This window comes from Mytilus galloprovincialis, chromosome 9 (assembly GCF_965363235.1).
Source record: "Mytilus galloprovincialis chromosome 9, xbMytGall1.hap1.1, whole genome shotgun sequence".
In the NCBI taxonomy this organism is placed as follows: domain Eukaryota; kingdom Metazoa; phylum Mollusca; class Bivalvia; order Mytilida; family Mytilidae; genus Mytilus; species Mytilus galloprovincialis.
Window position 1 is genome coordinate 58904649 of NC_134846.1, and position 22498 is coordinate 58927146.

Sequence of the window (22498 nt, forward strand, 5' to 3'; positions counted from 1 at the left end):
AAACTCTACAACAGAAGACACACAAAGGCATATACAGATTCCATCACCCTATCTTGTGTGATAATATATTTCTTGATTTTTAGCAGTTAAATTTTAAATAGTTCATAGCCTTATGTTAACTTTAAAGATAAAACTGTATCAGGAGAAAGTATTTAGCACACTCTATACAGTGGTTGAAGATTTATACACATGTACTCTACAAAATTAAACCAGAATTTTTGCTCACCTTGAAAATTTCACCAAGATATAAACCTTGATGTAAAATGTGTACAATGTTGCCACTTGATAAAACTGATATATGTGGTCTTGTTCACAACCATTTTTGTTGTTGTGGAACATGCATTAGAAAGAGCTTGTTGGTAAAGCTGTCTTTGTTTATGTTTAAGACTTTCAGTAGAAAATGGCTACAAATTCAAGGAAACTCAGTTTTTAGGCAATTTAACTATTTTATTAGCACTTGTCAACATTCTTCAACATATCTGAGCAATCATCTTATGATTTCATTGTTATACAGAGTATTTGTCCATTATGAAGAACACAAACTTTACCACAAATATCACATATCTATTCTTCATCCTTGTGCCATTTCTGAATCTACCATTTTTATCATCCATTCAGGATTAGTTTGGTCTATTTTTTCTATGATTTGATTGACTTGAAAACACAGACTTTGTATTTGTTTATCCCAAAATGGCAATGGATCACGTTCTGAAAAAATAAGCCAAATTATAAACAAGCTTGGTATAAATGATGGTCTAGACTCAAAATTATCTTAAAGTGCCAGATAAGCAAGCTCTAAAGATCAAGCAATGAGCTGATGGTGTTGTTATACACAAGAAAATATTATTTGACTTCGTAACTTGTTACGATCAATAATGTATAGATTTCATTTCTAGCTTACAAGTACTAAATCAGGTTCTTTCAACAATATTGTGTACGTTGTTGTTTATCTTTAAGTATGTTTATTTTCTTTGAGAAGTAAGGAGTTGGTATGGTCTGTTGTACTGCTGTAAGGAGTCTTCACACATCTAAAAATATGCTTTTACAACTAAATTTGTGCATACATAATTCAAAGATATAAAATAATAATATAGCAATTTTACCTTCAAAGTGTACAATGGAATCTATCTGATCTATACATCCATGCATTCTTTCCTCTGTTATCATCTGTGATGCTATTTTTTCAGCCTAAAATTATTACTTGATTTATAAGCAATTAATATGAAGAAACATGAAAGAAGAAAAATGAAGTTTATTTCATCAGAATTTTCTTTTATCTTTTATAAATCTTATTGGTGTTGAAGGAAGCCAATGGTGTAACCATTATTCAAAATTACTACCCTTAGTTACATTTTACAATCCCTTCCCCATACATGGTCCTCCATTAAACATTTTTTATGACCTAACTCATCCATGGTTTTGCCTTCATACTAATTAAAGGAAATGACAACAAATAAAGGTGCAACAGGTTGACAACAAGTTAATGACAAGTTGACTGACATCACTGAGTACAAACACATTTTACCCTGGATAAATTTGGTATGTGTCATATTATATAGGATATAACTTAGCATATTAATCTATTGCAATAAAAACTCATAATATCTAATAAAATTTGTAGATTTAGATAACAAAGTCCTTATATTTGTATAAAGTAACATTCGTTTATAGTGGAAAATTGTTTTAACGTTGAATAAGCTACAATTAAAAATTGCTTGCTGGTCCCTCTCTGTGATTACCATTATATTACGTTGGTTCATTTCCCAATCAATCTGTCACCAAGGGAAGATAAATTATTCGATTTTCGTTCATAGTCTTTTTCAAAAATGATGAACGGTTCTTTATATTGGTATGTAATCATTTTAAACGTTTCAAATTTATGAAATTATATTCGTACATCAATGTTTTTGATACACCAATAACAAAAACTGAAATATATTGAATTGATACATTTTGTAATTATTCAAAATTGTATCAGAAACCTAAACTTAATTATAAAATAATGAACCTGTTAAGGGGAGAGAATACTCGCATAACTTTTTCGAATTGGCACATAATACAACGAAATGTCACTCTTGCATACAAATGGCACATCAATATAATTAATTATCTGCGAAATCGTCCCCCACCTTCAATGATGAATCTAAATTATAAATATAACCAAAAGTTGTTAATCTATAGATAGTTAAGACTAATGAAAGCTAACCCAATGTAAAAATATTTCTTTGCAATTTTTTAAAACTTCCTCAGAAAAATACTCGAGCCACTTGACTTTCATAGCTCAAAATTAACGTTTTTACACAATATTTGAATAAAGTAGTTGAAGATTATTCGCTTCTCAAAGTGTAAGACGCAATAAAAATCGTATGCTTGCACCATCCTACCGAAATACGGATTTAATTAAGTCCTGAACATTTCGACATTTCTTCGTATATTTTGAACAAAACCGGTTTTAATCAAATCACAAGTACGTGTTAAGATCCGACTAAATACCTATTTTCCTATATGGTCAGGTAAAGTTGCTATATAACTGTAGTAATTCATTGATATTCCAAACAGTTTATCATCTGAATAAATACTGTGTTCTGTCACATACCTTGCTAGGTGGTATTTCAAGTAAGGAACCCAGTTCAGCAAATGAGATATTATTGTATAATTTACTGGCAGAAAGGAGATTGTGTTCTGTTACAGCTCTGTTTAATATTGTTGACCCTGAAAAAAAATAATTAAGTATAGTCATATTTATTGTTGCTAGAAAACCCTTTTAATTAATCTAAAAGTTATAAAACAAGAATGTGTCCATAGTACACAAATGCCCCACTCGCACTATCATTTTCTATGTTCAGTGGACCGTGAAATTGGGGTCAAAACTTTAATTTGGAATTAAAATTAGAAAGATCATATCATAGGGAACATGTGTACTAAGTTTCAAGTTGATGTAACTTTAACTTCATCAAAAACTACCTTGACCAAAAACTTTAACCTGAACTTCGCACTATCATTTTCTATGTTCAGTGGACCATGAAATTGGGGTCAAAACTATAATTTGGCATTAAAATTAGAAAGATCATATCATGGGGAACAAGTGTACTAAGTTTCAAGTTGATTGGACTTCAACTTCTTCAAAAACTACCTTGACCAAAAACTTTAACCTGAAGCGGACGGACGAACAGAGGCACAGACGGAGGGACGGACGGACGGAGGCACAGACCAGAAAACATAATGCCCCTATACTATCGTAGGTGGGGCATAAAAAGATACATCAAGTCAAGCTGAGATTCATTTTGTCAATTGTTTTTCTGATTATAAATGATAAGTTGCAGTTACACACACTTCAACTGTGTTGAATAATCATAAAAGAGGGCCTTAACCCTTTCCTCCATAGTGACGCCTTTTGACGCCACCCCTTTCACTCCATAATGACGCCTTTTGACGCCACCCCTTTCACTCCATAATGACGCCTTTTGACGCTTGTGTAGTACCTCTGTTGAAACGCTTTGACTACAAAGTATCTGCAGTAGAATTAATAAAATTTGTATCCAATATGAAAAAGAATATCATAGGAATATCTGACTTAAATTTATTTGATGAAATATTTGTTTTTCGCAATGCATTAATACTTTAAAACATATTTAGGATTTTATTAAAAAATCCTATGCCAATCAAGTATGCAAAAAAAAAATTCAGTGGAGGAAAGGGTTAATGGTTTAATATAAAGCCTTGTTTTAATGGTATCATATTACTTTCGATAATCCTATGTAATTGGGGTATAAACTTGAATATATGCTGTCATCCAATTTCACAGCAATTAGAAAGGAATTTACAATTGAAGTAACAGTATCGACTAAACATGTTCTCAGTACAAACCATCAGAGGTTGAAGCTTTCTGATGAGGTTCTAGTAGAGCTGAAAATTCTTGTAAATCTGTCCGTCTAATTATTCTGTCTAAATACCTGCAAAATATGAAACTTTATTATAAAACATTTAACACTAAACAAGTTTTTTGAATGCAGTAAGTATACACTCAACAAGTAAAGTGTAGGCACTGAAAAGTAAAATGCATTTTCCTGCCTTGGTACAGGCTTTGTTTTATGTACAAAATGATGATGATGATGATGATAGGTTTTAGCGTCCGGCTATCCTTCTGGATATTGCAGACTAATGTACTTGAGATTACAGATTATGATCTATCTGTCTTTTCGCTTTCATCTTACTCAAACTGCGGTGTTGTGACTGATACTGAGTATCAGGCCATTTTGACAGGATGGCTGCTTCCATTTCCTCATTAGATTCGATGTTGCAGGGCGATGTATTGGGTGGTATGGTCAGTAGGTCAGGGTTGTAGATGTCAAACCCTTCATCAATGTCGATCCTACTGCGCTTGCCTCTTTCAATTGTAGAAAATGGTAGATTAAACCTGGTTTTATAGCTAGCTAAACTTCTCACTTTTATGACAGTGCACTCTCAACAAGTATAATGTATGCACTTAGTTCACACTAAATAAGTTAAGCAGTGAATCTCAGCATATTTCTGTAGGTACATTTTGGCTATCTATCCAATATTTTTGTACTGTATTGCTCATTTCTGCAACTGTTTTTCTTATAAAATAAATGCAGCAGTTCCTAGAGCATTCAATACTTCAATACTTGTGGCATATTTCTTATTTATTACTTACATTTTTTCTAAAATATTATATGCTGGTAGCTGCTGGCATCTTTCGTCTTTAAACAATGTTGCTAACATTCTAGATCTCTGCTGCCCTGAAATTTGAAAATTTAGTTGTAAACAAGTCAATCCAAAATATTCTTTTTTTATTTTCACACTTAATTTTTCCTCAAGTTAAAGCAATTTTGTTTCATGGTAAATGTATCTTTTTTTTTTTAATCAATAAGGTATATGATATATATGGCAGAGGCATAAACCTAGAGAAATTCATTTATAACAAGAGGTTTCAAAGAGCATGGAATGGCTCACTTATATTGCCATAGTTTTTCTCACGGATTGGAAACAGGCACTGTGCTGTGTGTAGTAGAATCTCCTTATCCTTAACATAAAAGCTTTTATATTACATTTCTTAAATTTATTGACACATTTGCACTTGGAAACATACCTGCAGATGCTAATATAGTACATATTAAAGCGTTTTTTAATGCAGTCATTCTTTCCTCTTCTGCTATCATTGTCTTATATGATAATTCATTATATCTTGCAGCAGCTTCTATAAACTTCCTCCTGTAGTCTAATACTCTAGCATAGCAAGCCTGTTAATAAATATATACAACATAAGTAAACACATCCCTTACAGTGAGGTAATCCAATACTCTAGCATAGCAAGCCTGTTAATAAATATATACAACATAAGTAAACACATCCCTACAGTGAGGTAATCCAATACTCTAGCATAGCAAGCCTGTTAATAAATATATACAACATAAGTAAACACATCCCTTACAGTGAGGTAATCCAATACTCTAGCATAGCAAGCCTGTTAATAAATATATACAACATAAGTAAACACATCCCTTACAGTGAGGTAATCCAATACTCTAGCATAGCAAGCCTGTTAATAAATATATTGCAACATTATCAAGCATTTCAATACACCCATACATATCCAATTTTCCTAAAAGAAGCCATTAATGCATGTTTTGCAGCATTTTCAACTGATGTTGCCTAATTTGTCAACTTATTTATTTACTTTCATAATTGTGAGGATAAATGTATTTTCTTTATTAACACTCACAACTAAGTGATGTGAAGTCAAAGAATAGGAAAAATCGATAATGGTCTTCAACAATAGACAGAAGAAAAAAAATACAAAAATTTTCATATAATGAGTTCAAAATTCTTGTAGGTATTGTCAAGTTCTTTTTCAAGTTAAGTATCAACTGATCCATGTCTTTACTTGTTAGCGAGGCTTATACTAATTTGATCCTGTGATAATGAATCCTATTATATTCTGCCTTTTTTACAAAATTACACTTCTCTACAAGTTAAATGGAAATCTAAATTCATGTACACGTTCTTAGGTGAAACAATATTACCACAGGCATTGCTAACTTTAAATTAAAAGTATTTACCTTATAACGTATTTGTAATTCTTCATTTTTGGAATCAGCTTGAAGAAGAGACGCCCTATTAATATAAGCTTCTGCTTGTACAGGATCCTCATCTTCTAGATATAACCTTGCAATTTTCAAGTATGTCTTCAGTTTGTAGTCAGCTGGATATTGTCTACAAACAAATGATAAAGGATTTAATTATAGTACACAAAATACTTGGAAGTCCACAGTATCTGTTAATAGAAGCCTTATGCAAAGGCATATTTATTAGCCAACTTAATGATGGCCAATGAGCCATGGAATAAACTAAACACCAAATTTGAAATAGATTTAAGTAAGTCTTTGAATTATAGAAAATGTCAATGATAGTAGACAGAAACTTCAGTGACTGTGCAAGGGCTGTATAGCCTGTAAAGGTCGTTAAAAACTTCCATCATCAGAAATTTCACACCATAAATCTTAAACTTATCTTTTCCCATCTATGTTCTAGAATATCAAGATTTAAACAATTACTAGACATTGGTGATAGATAAGCAAATACATGTATCAAATTATTGCTGGAAGGATATTAAACTTATGGTAAAACTATTTCTTTATATAATTATCCCTACATAACTAAAGAAGAAATTGTACAGTGATTTTTAACAAAGATAATGATCAAATGGTATTTATAGTAGTTATCCATCTATTTATACTTTTCTTACCTTTGACCGGTTTCTAGTGGTATTCCTACCAATACATTTGCAGCTTCTCTCCATGACTGTTCTCTTTCATATATATTTGCTAAGTGTTGTCGTATTGCACCAACCTATAATGTAAAATAAGACTTATAATGTAAAATGCAGGTTGGTGATGGTTAGGACTGTAGAAATTGTATTCTTTGAGGGAAAAAAAGGTATTAATTTTCAATTGAACACTTGAGGGGTGCTTTTAAATCTCTGCAATTGGTTGTCTTTTATCCATAACATATATCAAAACATTCTAGGTTTCATAATGGGACCTAGTTCCAAATATGGTTTCTCTCTCTTTTTGATTGTGTGAAATTCAAACTTAATTTCAGTTCAAAATATTGCCAACCCAATCATAGTTTACCACAGATTCACCTGATAGTTACCTGTCTAATGTTAAACATGTTATTGCTATCAATTTAGCAGATACATTTTTTACTCAGGTAGATTAATCAATGAGTGATAGATTTCTCTTAGAAGAAATTTAAAGGTTCCAGGGAATAAACTTCACAGAGAACAATACCTGTTCAGTGTTGTATTTGTTAGATGGGACAATAGAACTGCCAAAAGTTTAAATGGACAGGTAACTATCAGGTGAATCTGTGGTAAAGTATGATTGGGTTGGCAACAACTAAATGACTCTGTTAAATGACTTGCCAATGGATGTACACTGTACAGCCATATTTATATAATTAAAGTATGCATGTCACTCATATGTAATTTCATACAAACAATACTTTTTGTGTTGAAAATAAGTAGGAATTAAAGTTGAGAGTCAAATGTGTAATGTTAAAAAATCTATATGTACAAAAACACATATTACAGTACATATCACACACAAACCTGTTCTTCAAATGAGATCACACGAGTGTGAACTTTTTCCAGAGTGAAATGAGCTACTTCCTTTGCTAAAGCATCTGCTAGCTTTGTAAGGTGTGAACAGAAATCTGACAATAACTGCCGTGAAATGACTAGACTGACATTTTCATTTACCACTGAAAAAGAAATTTATAAATTGTTTGAAATTATATTTTGCTTTTTCATTTCAGATCACAATTATGATTTGTGTTAGAAGTACAAACAAGAATGTGTCCTCAGTACACGAATGCCCCACTCGCACTATCATTTTCTATGTTCAGTGGACCGTGAAATTGGGGTAAAATCTCTAATTTGGCATTAAAATTAGAAAGATCATATCATAGGGAACAAGTGTACCAAGTTTGAAGTCGATTGGACTTCAACTTCATCAAAAACTACCTCGACCAAAAACTTTAACCTGAAGCGGGACAGACGGACGAACGAACGAACGGACGAACGAACGAACGGACGGACGGACGAACGAACGGACGGACGGACGAACGAACGGACGCACAGACCAGAAAATATAATGCCCCTCTACTATCGTAGGTGGGGCATAAAAAAACAATTGACATATATATGTAAGTGTACAGGTATTTAATTTATAATTCATTGTAATTTACTTTCATTAGTGTGGCAAATTATCTGTGAAAAGTTGGTAGAAGATTATTCAAATGGTGTTTTATATTATCTGCAAACCATTTATGCTGTGTTACACATCTATGGTTTTAGAATGTACACGAGACATATAATTAAGAATCGTTTCTCATGTTGAGTTATCACACAAAACAACACATGAAGCCTAAAAAATCAATTTTAACATTTTACTGTAATGAGGTTCATAATCCACCTGTACGTGTATTAATCTCTGATTGGATGAAATTTAAATTAAGTCACCCGTTTTCAGCTGTCATAACTTAGAACAAATTTGATTTGTTTAATGGTTTACTGATGAGTTGGGTAACAAGTTTTTTTTTTAAAGGTTTTCAGATGCATAATCACATCTAAGAGTAAACATTAAATTGCTCAATCAACTTTATTTGTACTCTGTTGGATAGTTTCCTCCTTGACAATCAGTTATAAGTCCATATTTTACAATTGAAGGAAAATTCAGAAAAGAGTTTACTTTACTTACATGCCTCTACAAATGCCTGTAAGCCCTGAACAAGATTACTGCCTTCAGACTTCAAAATTTCTTCCAAAAATCCTTTATACCTGTAAAAATTTGAAAACTTAGAATTGAAGGATGATTTTTTTAAATAGCAATGCATAAGAACAGGTGTCTTAATAAAACTTTCAACACACAAATATGTCTCTTTCTTTGCATTGATATTTAATTTGACTAATATTGAACAATGTTAAAGGGGCACTAGCTGTCAAATTTTTGAGCTGTCAAATTTTTGTTCACCAATTTGACTCAAAAACTACGAAAAACCAATATCCAAATTACAATTAGTCTGAAATAAACAGTCAACAAAGCATGTATTCAACAATACATATCAGTATTTCATGTGTATTTTGTCTAAACGCAATCTAATTAACCAGTGCCACGTGGATACAGAGGGGGGCATAGAGGGCGTACGCCCCCCTTTGCTTGGACTTTTTCTTTTAAATGATTAATCAGACTAGACTTCGTGAACTTTGCAATTTCCCGTGTACTTAATTTTTATGCGACAATTCATTATTCATAAAGATAATTTTTGCTGATATTTTCTGACCATGTCAAAAGTAAAATCACAACTGAAAATGCTGAACTCCGAGGAAAATTCAAAACGGAAAATCCCTAATCAAATGGCAAAATGAAATGACAGAACACATCAAATGAAAGGACAACAACTGTCATATTCCTGACTTGGTACAGGCATTTTCAAATGAAGAAAACGGTGGATTGAACCTGGTTTTATAGCGCTAAACCTCTCATTTGTATGACAGTCGCATCAAATTCATGTGTTTTGTTATGGTTGAGTTGACCAGTTCATCGAAAAAACGTAACTCAGTAATTTTGAAATTCAAATTACAGTCACACATTGCATAGGCTGAGCATGACAATCATGACACCTTCAAAGCTACACAGATTGAGCAAGAACGTATTGACTTTTATTTCACAATTCCACCAAACAGAAAGTTATACTCTTTTACGCTCTAATGAAAAAGAGAATTCCACAGCAATATTATTTACCTATGAAATTATGTTCAACCCCAAATGCCCTACCCTATTTTAAAATAACATAGCTGATAATGATCCCCAGGCAGTATAAGCTCTAGATAGATTTACAGTGCAAGGTACAAACCATTTGTTTGAGGGGCAGTCAAAAATATTTGAGAGAAAAAATCTGAATGATTTTTGCCTTTTAAAAACAAAAAATATGGCCGTTTCTGTATTGAAAACAGTAAGCTTGTCCACTTTTTTGCTATTAGAAACAAAAATTTCCCCAACAGAATTATATATAGCATTAAATGAACATGATAATAAACTGGAGGCTCTAAAGAGCCTGTGTTGCTCACCTTGGTCAACAAAGGACACAGATGGATTCATGACAAAATTGTGTTTTGGTAATGGTGATGTGTTTTTAGATTTTACTTTACTTAACATTCTTGCTGCTTACAATTATCTCTATCTATAATGAACTTGGCTCAGTAGTTTCAGTGGAAAATGTTTTTGAAAATCTACAAGTTTTATGAAAATTGTTAAAAATTGACTATGAAGGGCAATAACTCCTTAGGGGGTCAATTGACCATTTTGGTCGTGTTGACTTATTTTTAGGTCTTACTTTGCTGAACATTATTGCTGTTTACAGTTATCTCAATCTATTATAGTATTCAAGGTAATAACCAAAAACAGCAAAATTTCCTTAAAATTACCAATTCAGGGGCAGCAACCTAACAACAGGTTGTCCGATTCATCTGAAAATTTCAGGGCTGATAGATCTTGACCTGATAAACAATTTTACCCCCCCGATCAGATTTGCTCTAAATGCTTTGGTTTTTGAGTTATAAGCCAAAAACTGCATTTTACCCCTATGTTCTATTTTTAGCCATGGTGGCCATCTTTGTTGGTTGGCCGAGTTACCAGACACATTTTTAAAACTAAATACCCCGATGATTATTATGGCCAAGTTTGGTTTAATTAGGCCCAGTAGTTTCAGAGGAGAAGATTTTTCTAAAAGATTATCAGGATTTACGAAAAATGGTTAAAAATTGACTATAAAGGGCAATAACTCCTAAAGGGGTCAACTGACCATTTCAGTCATGTTGACTTATTTGTAAATCTTACTTTGCTGACCATTATTGCTGTTTACATTTTATCTCTTTCTATAATAATATTCAAGATAATAACCAAAAACAGCAAAATTTCCTTAAAATTACCAATTCAGGGGCAGCAACCCAACAACGGGTTGCCCAATTCATCTGAAAATTTCTGGACAGATAGATCTTCACCTGATAAACAATTTTACCCCACGTCAGATTTGCTCTAAATGCTTTGGTTTTTGAGTTATAAGCCAAAAACTGCATTTTACCCCTATGTTCTATTATTAGCCATGGCAGCCATCTTGGTTGGTTGGCGGGGTCACGCCACACATTTTTTAAACTATATACCCCAATGATGATTGTGGCCAAGTTTGGTTTAATTTGGCCCAGTAGTTTCAGAGGAGAAGATTTTTGTAAAAGATTACAAAAATTTACGAAAAATTGGTCAAAATTGACTATAAAGGGCAATAACTCCTTTAGGGGTCAACTGACCATTTTAGTCATATTAACTTATTTGTAGATCTTACTTTGTTGAACATTATTGCTGATTACATTTTATCTCTTTCTATAATAATATTCAAGAGAATAACCAATCTACAAAATTTCCTTCAAATTACTTATTTCGGGGCAGCAACCTAACAACCCTTTGTCCGATTCATTTGAAAGTTTAACGGCAGATAAATTTTCACTTGATGAACGATTTAACTCCATGTCAGATTTGCTCTAAATCCTTTGGTTTTTGAGTTATAAGCCAAAAACTGCATTTTACCCCTATGTTCTATTATTAGCCATGGCAGCCATCTTGGTTGGTTGGCGGGGTCACGCCACACATTTTTTAAAAACTATATACCCCAATGATGATTGTGGCCGAGTTTGGTTTAATTTGGCCCAGTAGTTTCAGAGGAGAAGATTTTTGTAAAAGATTACAAAAATTTACGAAAAATTGGTCAAAATTGACTATAAAGGGCAATAACTCCTTAAGGGGTCAACTGACCATTTTAGTCATATTAACTTATTTGTAGATCTTACTTTGTTGAACATTATTGCTGATTACATTTTATCTCTTTCTATAATAATATTCAAGAGAATAACCAATCTACAAAATTTCCTTCAAATTACTTATTTCGGGGCAGCAACCTAACAACCCTTTGTCCGATTCATTTGAAAGTTTAACGGCAGATAAATTTTCACTTGATGAACGATTTAACTCCATGTCAGATTTGCTCTAAATGCTTTGGTTTCAGAGATATAAGCCAAAATTTACATTTCACCCCCTATGTTCTATTTTTAGCCATGGCGGCCATCTTGGTTGGTTGGCCGGGTCACGCCACACATTTTATAAACTACATACCCCAAAGATGATTGTGGCCAAGTTTTGAATAATTTGGCCCAGTAGTTTCAGAGGAGAAGATTTTTGTAAAAGATTACTAATCTTTACGAAAAATGGTTAAAAATTGACTATATAGGTCAATAACTCCTAAAGAGGTCAACTGACCATTTTGGTCATGTTGACTTATTTGTAAATCTTACTTTGCTGAACATTATTGCTGTTTACAGTTTATCTCTATCTATAATAATATTCAAGGTAATAACCAACTAGAGGCTCTAAAGAGCCTGTGTCGCTCACCTTGGTCTATGTGCATATTAAGCAAAGGACACAAATGGATTCATGACAAAATTGTATTTTGGTGATGGTGATGTGTTTGAAGTTCTTACTTTACTGAACGTTCTTGCTTCTTACAATTATATCTATAATGAACTTTGCCCATTAGTAACAGAGAAAAATATTTGGTAAAAATTTACATAAATTTACCAAATTAATGAAAATTGTTAAAAATTGACTATAAAGGGCAATAACTCCTTAAGGGGTCAATTGACCATTTAGGTCATGTTGACTTATTTGTAGATCTTACTTTGATGAACATTATCGCTGTTAACAGTTTATCGCTATCTATAATAGTAGTCAAGATAATAACCAAAAACAGCAAAATTTCTTTAAAAATTACCAATTGGAGGGCAGCAACCCAACAACTGGTTGTCCAATTCATTTGAATATTTCAGGGCAGATATATATTGACTTGATAAACAATTTAACTCCATGTCAGATTTCCTCTAAATGATTTGGTTTCAGAGTTATAAGCAAAAAACTACATTTTACCCCTGTTCTATTTTTAGCCGTGGTGGCCATCTTGGTTGGATGGCCAGGTCATCGGACACATTTTTCAAACAAGGTACATCAAAGATGATTGTGGCCAAGTTTGAATTAATTTGGCCCAGTAATTTCAGAGGAGAAGATTTTTGTAAACGATAACTAAGATTTACGAAAAATGGTTAAAAATTGACTATAAAGGGCAATAACTCCTAAAGAGGTCAACTGACCATTTCGGTCATGTAGACTTATTTGTAAATCTTACTTTGATGAACATTACTGCTGTTTACAGTTTATCTCTATCTATAATAATATTCAAGATAATAACCAAAAACAGCAAAATTTCCTCAAAATTACCAATTCAGGGGCAGCAACCCAACAACAGGTTGACCGGTTCATCTGAAAATTTCAGGGCAGATAGATCTTGACCTGATGAACATTTTTACCCCCGTCAGATTTCCTCTAAATGCTTTGGTTTTTGATTTATAAGCCAAAAACTGCATTTTACCCCTATGTTCTATTTTTAGCCGTGGCGGCCATCTTGGTTGGTTGACTGGGTCACGCCACACATTTTTTAAACTAGATACCCCAAAGATGATTGTGGCCAAGTTTGGATTAATTTGGCCCTGTAGTTTCAGAGGAGAAGATTTTTGTAAAAGATTACTTAGATTTATGAAAAATGGTTAAAAATTGACTATAAAGGGCAATAACTCCTAAAGGGGTCAACTGACCATTTCGGTCATGTTGACTTATTTGTAAATCTAACTTTGCTGAACATTATTGCTGTTTACAGTTTATCTCTATCTATAATAATATTCAAGATAATAACCAAAAACAGCAAAATTTCCTCAAAATTACCAATTCAGGGGCAGCAACCCAACAACGGGTTGACCGATTCATCTGAAAATTTCAGGGCAGATAGATCTTGACCTGATAAACATTTTTACCCCTGTCAGATTTCCTCTAAATGCTTTGGTTTTTGAGTTATAAGCCAAAAACTGCCTTTTACCCCTATGTTCTATTTTTAGCCGTGGCGGCCATCTTGGTTGGTTGACCGGGTCACGCCACACATTTTTTAAACTAGATACCCCAATGATGATTGTGGCCAAGTTTGGTTCAATTTGGATTAGTAGTTTCAGAGGAGAAGATTTTTGTAAAAGTTAACGACGACGGACGACGGACGACAGACGACGGATGACGACGACGACGGACGCCGGACGCAAAGTGATGGGAAAAGCTCACTTGGCCCTTCGGGCCAGGTGAGCTAAAAACAGCAAAATTTCCTTAAAATTACCAATTCAGGGGCAGCAACCTAACAACAGGTTGTTCGATTCATCTGAAAATTTCAGGGCTGATAGATCTTGACCTGATAAACAATTTTACCCCCCATCAGATTTGCTCTAAATGCTTTGGTTTTTGAGTTATAAGCCAAAAACTGCATTTTACCCCTATGTTCTATTTTTAGCCACGGTGGCCATCTTTGTTCGTTGGACGAGTTACCGGACATATCTTTAAAACTAGATACCCCAATGATTATTATGGCCAAGTTTGGTTTAATTTGGCGCAGAAGTTTCAGAGGAGAAGATTTTTCTAAAAGATTATCAAGATTTACGAAAAATGGTTAAAAATTGACTATAAAGGGCAATAACTCCTAAAGGGGTCAACTGACCATTTCGGTCATGTTGACTTATTTGTAAATCTTACTTTGCTGACCATTATTGCTGTTTACATTTTATCTATTTCTATAATAATATTCAAGATAAAAACCAAAAACAGAAAAATTTCCTTAAAATTACCAATTCAGGGGCAGCAACCCAACAACGGGTTGCACAATTCATCTGAAAATTTCTGAACAGATAGATCTTCACCTGATAAACAATTTTATCCCATGTCAGATTTGATCTAAATGCTTTGGTTTTTGAGTTATAAGCCAAAAACTGCATTTTACCCCTATGTTCTATTTTTAGCCATGGCAGCCATCTTGGTTGGTTGGCGGGGTCACGCCACACATTTTTTTAAACTATATACCCCAATGATGATTGTGGCCAAGTTTGGTTTAATTTGGCCCAGTAGTTTCAGAGGAGAAGATTTTTGTAAAAGATTACAAAAATTTACGAAAAATTGGTCAAAATTGACTATAAAGGGCAATAACTCCTTAAGGGGTCAACTGACCATTTTAGTCCTTTGGGCCAGGTGAGCTAAAAAGGGGCCCTTTTTATGCTAACTTAACATACAACAAACGAGAATTTATTTACTGACACATCAAATATATAACAGTACAAAACTTTGAACCCATATTATAATCTTATGATAGACAATTGATAGAGAGAATACAGCATCAAAAATGTCCAACCCTTACACTTTACAGCAACTATAAAATATGCATGCCCCAAGTCAGGAACCGGTTTAAAAAGTGCATTTTATACTAAATTATTTTATGTTTTTAGACCATAAAAGGTCCCAAAATTTTTTAAAAAATCTTTTAAAGACTTCGCTCCCCTTTCCAAAATCCTGGATCTGCCCCTGTTAACTATTGAGATGATCTCTGAATACTGGCAACAATCACATAACCCCAATACAAACATATAAATTCTTTTCCTTTTAATGGCTGATGGGTTAAATCAAGGATTTTTATAGTTACTACATGTACTATACAAATCCTTGGTTAAATTGAAGTTCACATGAATCTAATGAGGTATAATTAGGTACAATACCAATAGAGGCAGAATGATCATAATTTTTTTGATTATTTGGTTATTTTTTTTATTTGAACCATTCTGATTATCATTTTCTGATATACAACAGTTTATACTATTATTTTGTGTATGTATGAGCTTGTATTTTCCTAAATTAATCTGTTATCTAAAGCACCCCCAAGAGCTGCCTGTATACTCCTTATTAGGATTAATGAAATCTATATCAAACACCTTGAGAGAGTGTAAGGACCGTGGGAAGTCTTGTTATGATGAAGCTGAAATACTCAGAGGGAAACATCAATTTCCGTAACAGGTAAAAGATAAACCAAAGAAATATCTTCAGATTTATTTTGATGTCAAAGTTAGGGAGTCAAATCGGTACCACGATTATCCGAGAAAAACAAGAACCTTTAAAATATCCCAAAAACAAACTGATCTATCCCGATAACAAGTTTTGTATGGTGTTGTGCTACTTTTTTATGGTGTTATACTACTTTTAACAATATTAAAGAATATTAATTAAAGATATTACTAGTCTTTACTCAACAAAAGTGCAATTTCACTTCAAGAATTTGATTTTTATTTGTCTTATATACAAACTATAACGTCCGCCAACGGCCATATTGTTTTCAACAAGGAATTTGCAAACAAGATATATATGTAAATCAATTTTCTGGAGATTGCTTGTACTTTTATTAATGGCAGTGTCTGCGCGTAACCACATGCGGGTACGAATAGCAAAATTGCCATTTGTAGGCTACGCGTACCCATATCCGGTTTTATAATATAATAAAATGCCATAGGATCGGGAATAAAACGTAAAAATATATACAGAATTTGTCCCAATTAGTGAATAAATTGATTAAAACTACTCAGAAGTTTTATAAATATTTATATATAGGTAAGTGAAAAGTTTTTATTTCAGTTGCTAAATATTCTTAAAATGGAAAAGAGAGATACAGGCTTACATGTGGGGAAGACATTTCATATGTAACATGAATTAGAACGGTCGATTAATTTTATACAATTAAAGTTTAACAGAATACATTTTTTATGTATTCATGGAGGCAAAAAATTCCAAACAAATTTGATAAGGAAAAGGCCTAATACAAGGTATAAGTGTAGTATTAAATCAAATTTGCTGCATTTCTTTCATTAGTCAAGTCTGAGACTACTAGCCTTAGTTCAAGTTAGTCAAACCTCTAGTTTACTATTTAAAACCTTTCTTAATATAAAGGATATGCTACTTTTAGCACATTTCAAATGGATTGTCCTTTCCACTCTGGACTTGGCGTGACTAAAGAGGTGGCAGGGCCTTTTTTCGGGACGTCAGGATTGGGTGTTTTTAAGCTCAGGATTTTGGGATTGATCCTTTCGGGATCCAGGAATTCTTTTTTCGAATTTCGGGATTTAAAATTTCTTAAATTGGGGACCTCTAGATTTCATGTTTTAAAGCCTGGGATTTCGGGATCAGGACTGGCCTTGGACTCCCCTCACTAAAGAAAGACAAAACCTGATTGCCAGGGAAGCAAAACGTTTTACATTTTACTAAAAGATTACTTTAAATCTGAAATGGGTAATTTTCAAATTCAGTAAAATTTAATTCTTTAAATTTGCATTTACATTTACAATGTTTTATAAAATGATAAAGTATTAATTTTTATCATGTTTTTCTTTTAACAGGGACTGTAGTTTCATTTTCCTTCAGTGTACATTTAATTTGCAATGATCATGATGATTATTATGTATCATTATCATGATTATTAAATAAATACACAACTTGAAAATATCATTTTTCATACTCTTCACTCTTTCTACATGAAATCCCCATATTATCGATAATTTCCATTTATATTTCACGTTGCATCCCTGATCGATGGCATTTTTTTTATAAAAACGATGTGGGTAGGCGTAGCCTACGAATGGCAATTTGACTATTCGTACCCTCATGCGGGTACGCACAGACACTGCCTTCATTAATTATGAACCTTATAATTGTATGCTGTTTCACTAATTTAAGCAGTGTAACACCATAAAAATCTTGTTATCAGGATATCTAAGGTTTGTTTTTTTGGATATTATGTTGTTCTTGTATTTTTTGGGAAATCTTGGTACCCGAGTCAAACCAACCAACCGGGATCAACCGGGAACCCCCACCCACCACCTTTTTCCTCAATATGATGATCAAGAGAAGAAAAAAATAACTACCAACATAAGTTTGATAAAGCTAAAGGATCTCCTGTAGTTAGTGATCGCAATACTGGTATACCAATATTGTCCACAATACTGGTATAAAAATTTTGTACCAGTATTGTAACTTTTTTTTAAAAAAAGAACAGCAATACTGGTACATTACTTATATACCAGTATTGTAGTTGCACTGTTAACTTTAAGGTGTATAAAGAAAAATTAGATATTGAAGATCAAACGGTGATTAAGTGAACTCAAAAAGATTATCATGATTATAGAGGATAATTGTGAAATCAATTAACCAGTTAAAAATTATTAATATACTGTCTTGTACAAATAAACAAAAGATAAATGTTATTAACACATATTATTCAAACAATTGTTAATTATATAAAATAATTGCTAATAATTTTAAATTTTTTATAATTCAATTTAGTTCAAAAAAAGTAAAAGCTTATTATTGTCTGAGTTATTATTTAATAAATTCAAACAAATTATTACAGACTGTTAATTCAGCATGTACATGTATGCTGTCATATAATTCTTTCAGATATTCTAATACCATGAATTCATGTATATTAAGGTTGATATGCATCTGAAGAAGAAATAGAAAATACTAATGTATTTATCTGAGGGGGGGCTACAGAAAAAGGAGAAAAGAAACCAAATTTTGAATAAGTGGCCATGACCTAGAAATTGAAAAAGGTAGACATTCTGGAATTAAATTAAATCACAGATTATGCTCCTTTGCGGCGCTCATTGCAAAATAAAGTTATTTGTATTTGTATTATATTTGCAATGGTGATGATATAATAGCAATGTCTATAAAAATTAATTAAAATATACTATGAGTCTTGGAAAGAGAGGGCTGAGAGAAAACATAGAATAAAGTAAAGAGTTCGTTAAAATGATGAGACAGTTCAAAAAACACTTTATAACTTTATTTGATGACATTTGCAGTGTACCATCAATATTTGGTATCATCAGTTAAACATACAAAAATTCCTTATAAAATTGTCATGTCATATGCATATAAACATGTATGTGACACCTTTGAAAAATGATTACCTCTATGTATTGTTTATTTAAAAAAAAAAATACTGGTACAATACTGGAATACAATACTGGTACAAAAGTTTTATACCAGTATTGCGATCACCAACTACAGGAGATCCAGGCTAAAGAAAATTTTCAGAAATGCCTGCTTCTATGAACCTCTGGTTTGTTATAATCCGACAATAAATACCGTAAAAAAAAATGTTTTGGAAAATTTGTTTATTTTATTGAAATAAAAAATGTACGTGACTCAGTTTATATGTATAATTTTTTTACAAACAAATATATTTATACTTTTCTGTGACATCTTTGTGGGAACCTCCGCCGTGCGATAATGTGGCTAACTGAGAAAGTTGTTGTCTAAAATTTGAGGCCATTTTTGACGCAAAAATTATTCGAAACTAAAGTGGTTGGAACAATTTGCTGGTGCAGATTTAATAAAAATTTATCGGAAAAGACATGCTCTAAACGTCCGGAAATATTTTTTTTACCCCCTTTTACCTTTTTGGCATTTTCACAAAAAATGTGCAAAATTTAATCGAATTTTGAATACTGCAGATGAATTAAGTTTTTTTTTGTCTAATACTAGTATAATGTCTATATAATGAAAATTTCACACAACATTTCACCAAAAAAAAAGCAAGACATAGTTACTTTTTATCCCGGCATTTTTATGTCAAGTCCTGTCAAGTTTCAATAATATTTAATAGAAACAGAAATTGTTTTTATAAGGAAACCGTTTTTGTTGTATGGTCTTGTAATACACCCTCATTTCACAGGCGCTTTGGGAATTAATCAAATTTAGATCCAAGGCAAAATGGACCGAAAATATCAAGGCCGAAAGGCAAGATGTTTCGGCCATAGAACTGGTTCTGCCTCGTACAATTTCGGCTATGCTATTAGTCGATTCGACTATATATTTTTTTTAGGCAGTGGCTATTTGACCGACACCGGCTAAATAGCAAATTTGCTATTTGACCGACACCGGCAAAATAGCAAATTTGCTATTTGACCGGCACCGTCAAAATAGCAAATTTGATATTCGACCGGCACCGTCAAAATAGCAAATTTGCTATTTAGCCGGTTCTAATTAAATTTTATCTCACTGGAATAAAAATTTAAGAATAATAATTAAATATCAAAATTTTCTATTTAAAATTTTATTACTGTTGCTCATATAAACATTTAAACTTCTTATCTAAAAAAATAAAAAAACTGTGTTGCGTACACATCGAAAATTTGACAAAAATAAAAATATAGTGAATCTATTAAGAATAGAAGTCAAGTAATAAGATAAATTAAAAAGTAAAATACAAATATGATAATAGTCACTTTGTAGCTATACTACATTCCGGAAACTAGTACGTGTATACTCTGGTTCTGTAAATGAAATTACGGAACCAGCATTGTGATTGTGTTGCCGATGCAATGGCAGAATAGAATGGTCTTTCAGTACCACGAAAAGACTTGAGAAATACAAACATAATCAAGCGATTATCTGGCTTGGTCTTTTGAACATAAACCGTGAAAAAATAATAATTTCATTAGACACATTTTTTCAGTATAAGAATTACATTTGAGAATAAAAAGGTTCATTATAGATAGAGATAATTGTAGCAACAAGAATGTTCAGTAAAGAAAGGTCTACAAACACATCCCCATCACCAAAACACAATTTTGTAAAGAATTTTTGTGTCCATTGTTAATATGCACATAGACCAAGGTGAGCGACACAGGCTCTTGAGAGCCTCTAGTTTAACTTTAAATTCAATTTTGTTATCCATTTATTGTAATGACGTTTTATCAACAACATTTTTTTAAGGTGGTATGGGTGCCTTCCTCCATCTTGGATTGTAAAAAACAGAGAATCAAAGGTCCAGATTTTACATCAAGTTAGCAAAATTTGATGCAGGAATGCAGATGTTTAATGTACATTTTCATTTAAAAGTACCAATTTATAAGAATATAACTTCTAAATATTGATATTTTTGCAAATGTTAATTATTTTTGGTTGTTTTTATCTTTTTTTAAAATTGGCATTTTAAGGGGAGGTAACTCTTAAAAAGTGCATTTTCTGAAGGATTCTGTATGGAATTTTCCTATTTTATATTTTAGCCGGAAAAAACGTACGGTGACCCTATCTTTTCTTTTGATTTTCTCAAAGCAGTGTCTGAAAGCTATCTTTTCCTGAAGTATTTAACAATTCTATCATTTTGTTTAGTTTCTAATCACAAAATGGTGTTTTTTCCTGTATAATCCATACAAAATGTGTCATTTTGTCCCGTCCTGCAGCTTGAGAAAATGCGCGGTGACCTATCATTTTTATTATATTTTTCAACATGTATCAATAGATACAACGTTTTGGCAAAGTATGAACAAATTCTATCATTTTTATTTTAGACTCCCATACCACCTTAAAGAGGTTTTGAAGATGTTTGTTTTCTAAGAAACACGCCCATGTCGAAATTTTGGTTTTAAATGCTTGTTTTATATAGTTTGACGTTTCGAATGGAGCATTCACCACTGATGATTGATTGATTGTTGCTTAACGTCCAGTGGCAAGTATTTCGTGCATATTCAGAACGAGAACAAGTTCACAATAAATACAATAGGTAGGTTGATACAATATAGGCCATCTGGGATGATAGTCGGGGAAATTTGGACTGCCACTGGAAAATGAGGGTATATTGGATAGGGACAGAAATTTTGTTTTGCAACAGGCCACCTACGGACCCCTCGAATTCAACACTGATGAGTCTTCATTCTGTATAATAGTCAAACTATAAGTGTCGGCGCAAATTCAACTTGAAATTTTCAATCCTATCATCTATGATAAGTTTATTTACAAACCACTGGGTCAATGCCACTCCTGGTGGAGTTTTTATTCCGTGAGGGTATCACCAGCCCAGTAGTCAACACTTCTGACATGAACTATCATTGATATGCCGGTCAGAATTATAAAGGGGTAGGTCCGGTAAGGGCTGATTTTGGCCTCAAATTTTAAGTTCATCTAACGAAAGATTTTGGACATTTTTTAAACACTTAAGTGTCTATTTCAATTGATTCAATTAGTTTATGTGAAAGATTTTAACTGAGTTAGTCATTAAAATCGCTCCGATTCAAGCTTACATATGAAAAATCTATCAAATATGCCAAAAAACGTCACTTTTCAGATGGTTTTTGTCAAAATTGAAATTGGCCGCATCCGTGTTCATCCTCAACCTTTATATATGTTATGTAATATCATCAAATACAACTTACATTTCAATATTATGAATGAACACGAATGCGGTCACTTTCATTTAAGACAGAAACCGTCCAAAATTAAACTAAAATGCTAAAATTGTGAAGATAATTTAGCATGACTTAATGATGCTAGACATTAGTACCCGATATATGTGCATTGTATTGTCAAGAACAGCCTATATTTATGTAACAGAAGCATTCTACTTACCAGTAAATAGCTATAAGATTACATTTTCACAATTTTGTAAAACTGCTATATTTTTG

The 22498-nt window shown here is 32.5% G+C and overlaps 1 protein-coding gene across 1 annotated transcript; it reads right to left on the reverse strand.

Annotated features, from left to right (window-relative positions):
* Positions 1–426: 426 nt before the first annotated feature.
* On the reverse strand, positions 427–19414 carry LOC143045432 (COP9 signalosome complex subunit 4-like). Its single transcript, XM_076217921.1, has 11 exons — positions 19283–19414; positions 8784–8863; positions 7634–7785; positions 6767–6870; positions 6081–6234; positions 5111–5261; positions 4676–4760; positions 3868–3953; positions 2597–2712; positions 1104–1188; positions 427–708 (listed from the first exon to the last, which is right to left on the reverse strand). The coding sequence occupies exons 1-11, from the start codon at positions 19363–19365 to the stop codon at positions 572–574; spliced, it is 1233 nt and encodes a 410-aa protein (XP_076074036.1). The 5' UTR covers positions 19366–19414; the 3' UTR covers positions 427–571.
* Between the last annotated feature and the right edge of the window lie 3084 nt (positions 19415–22498).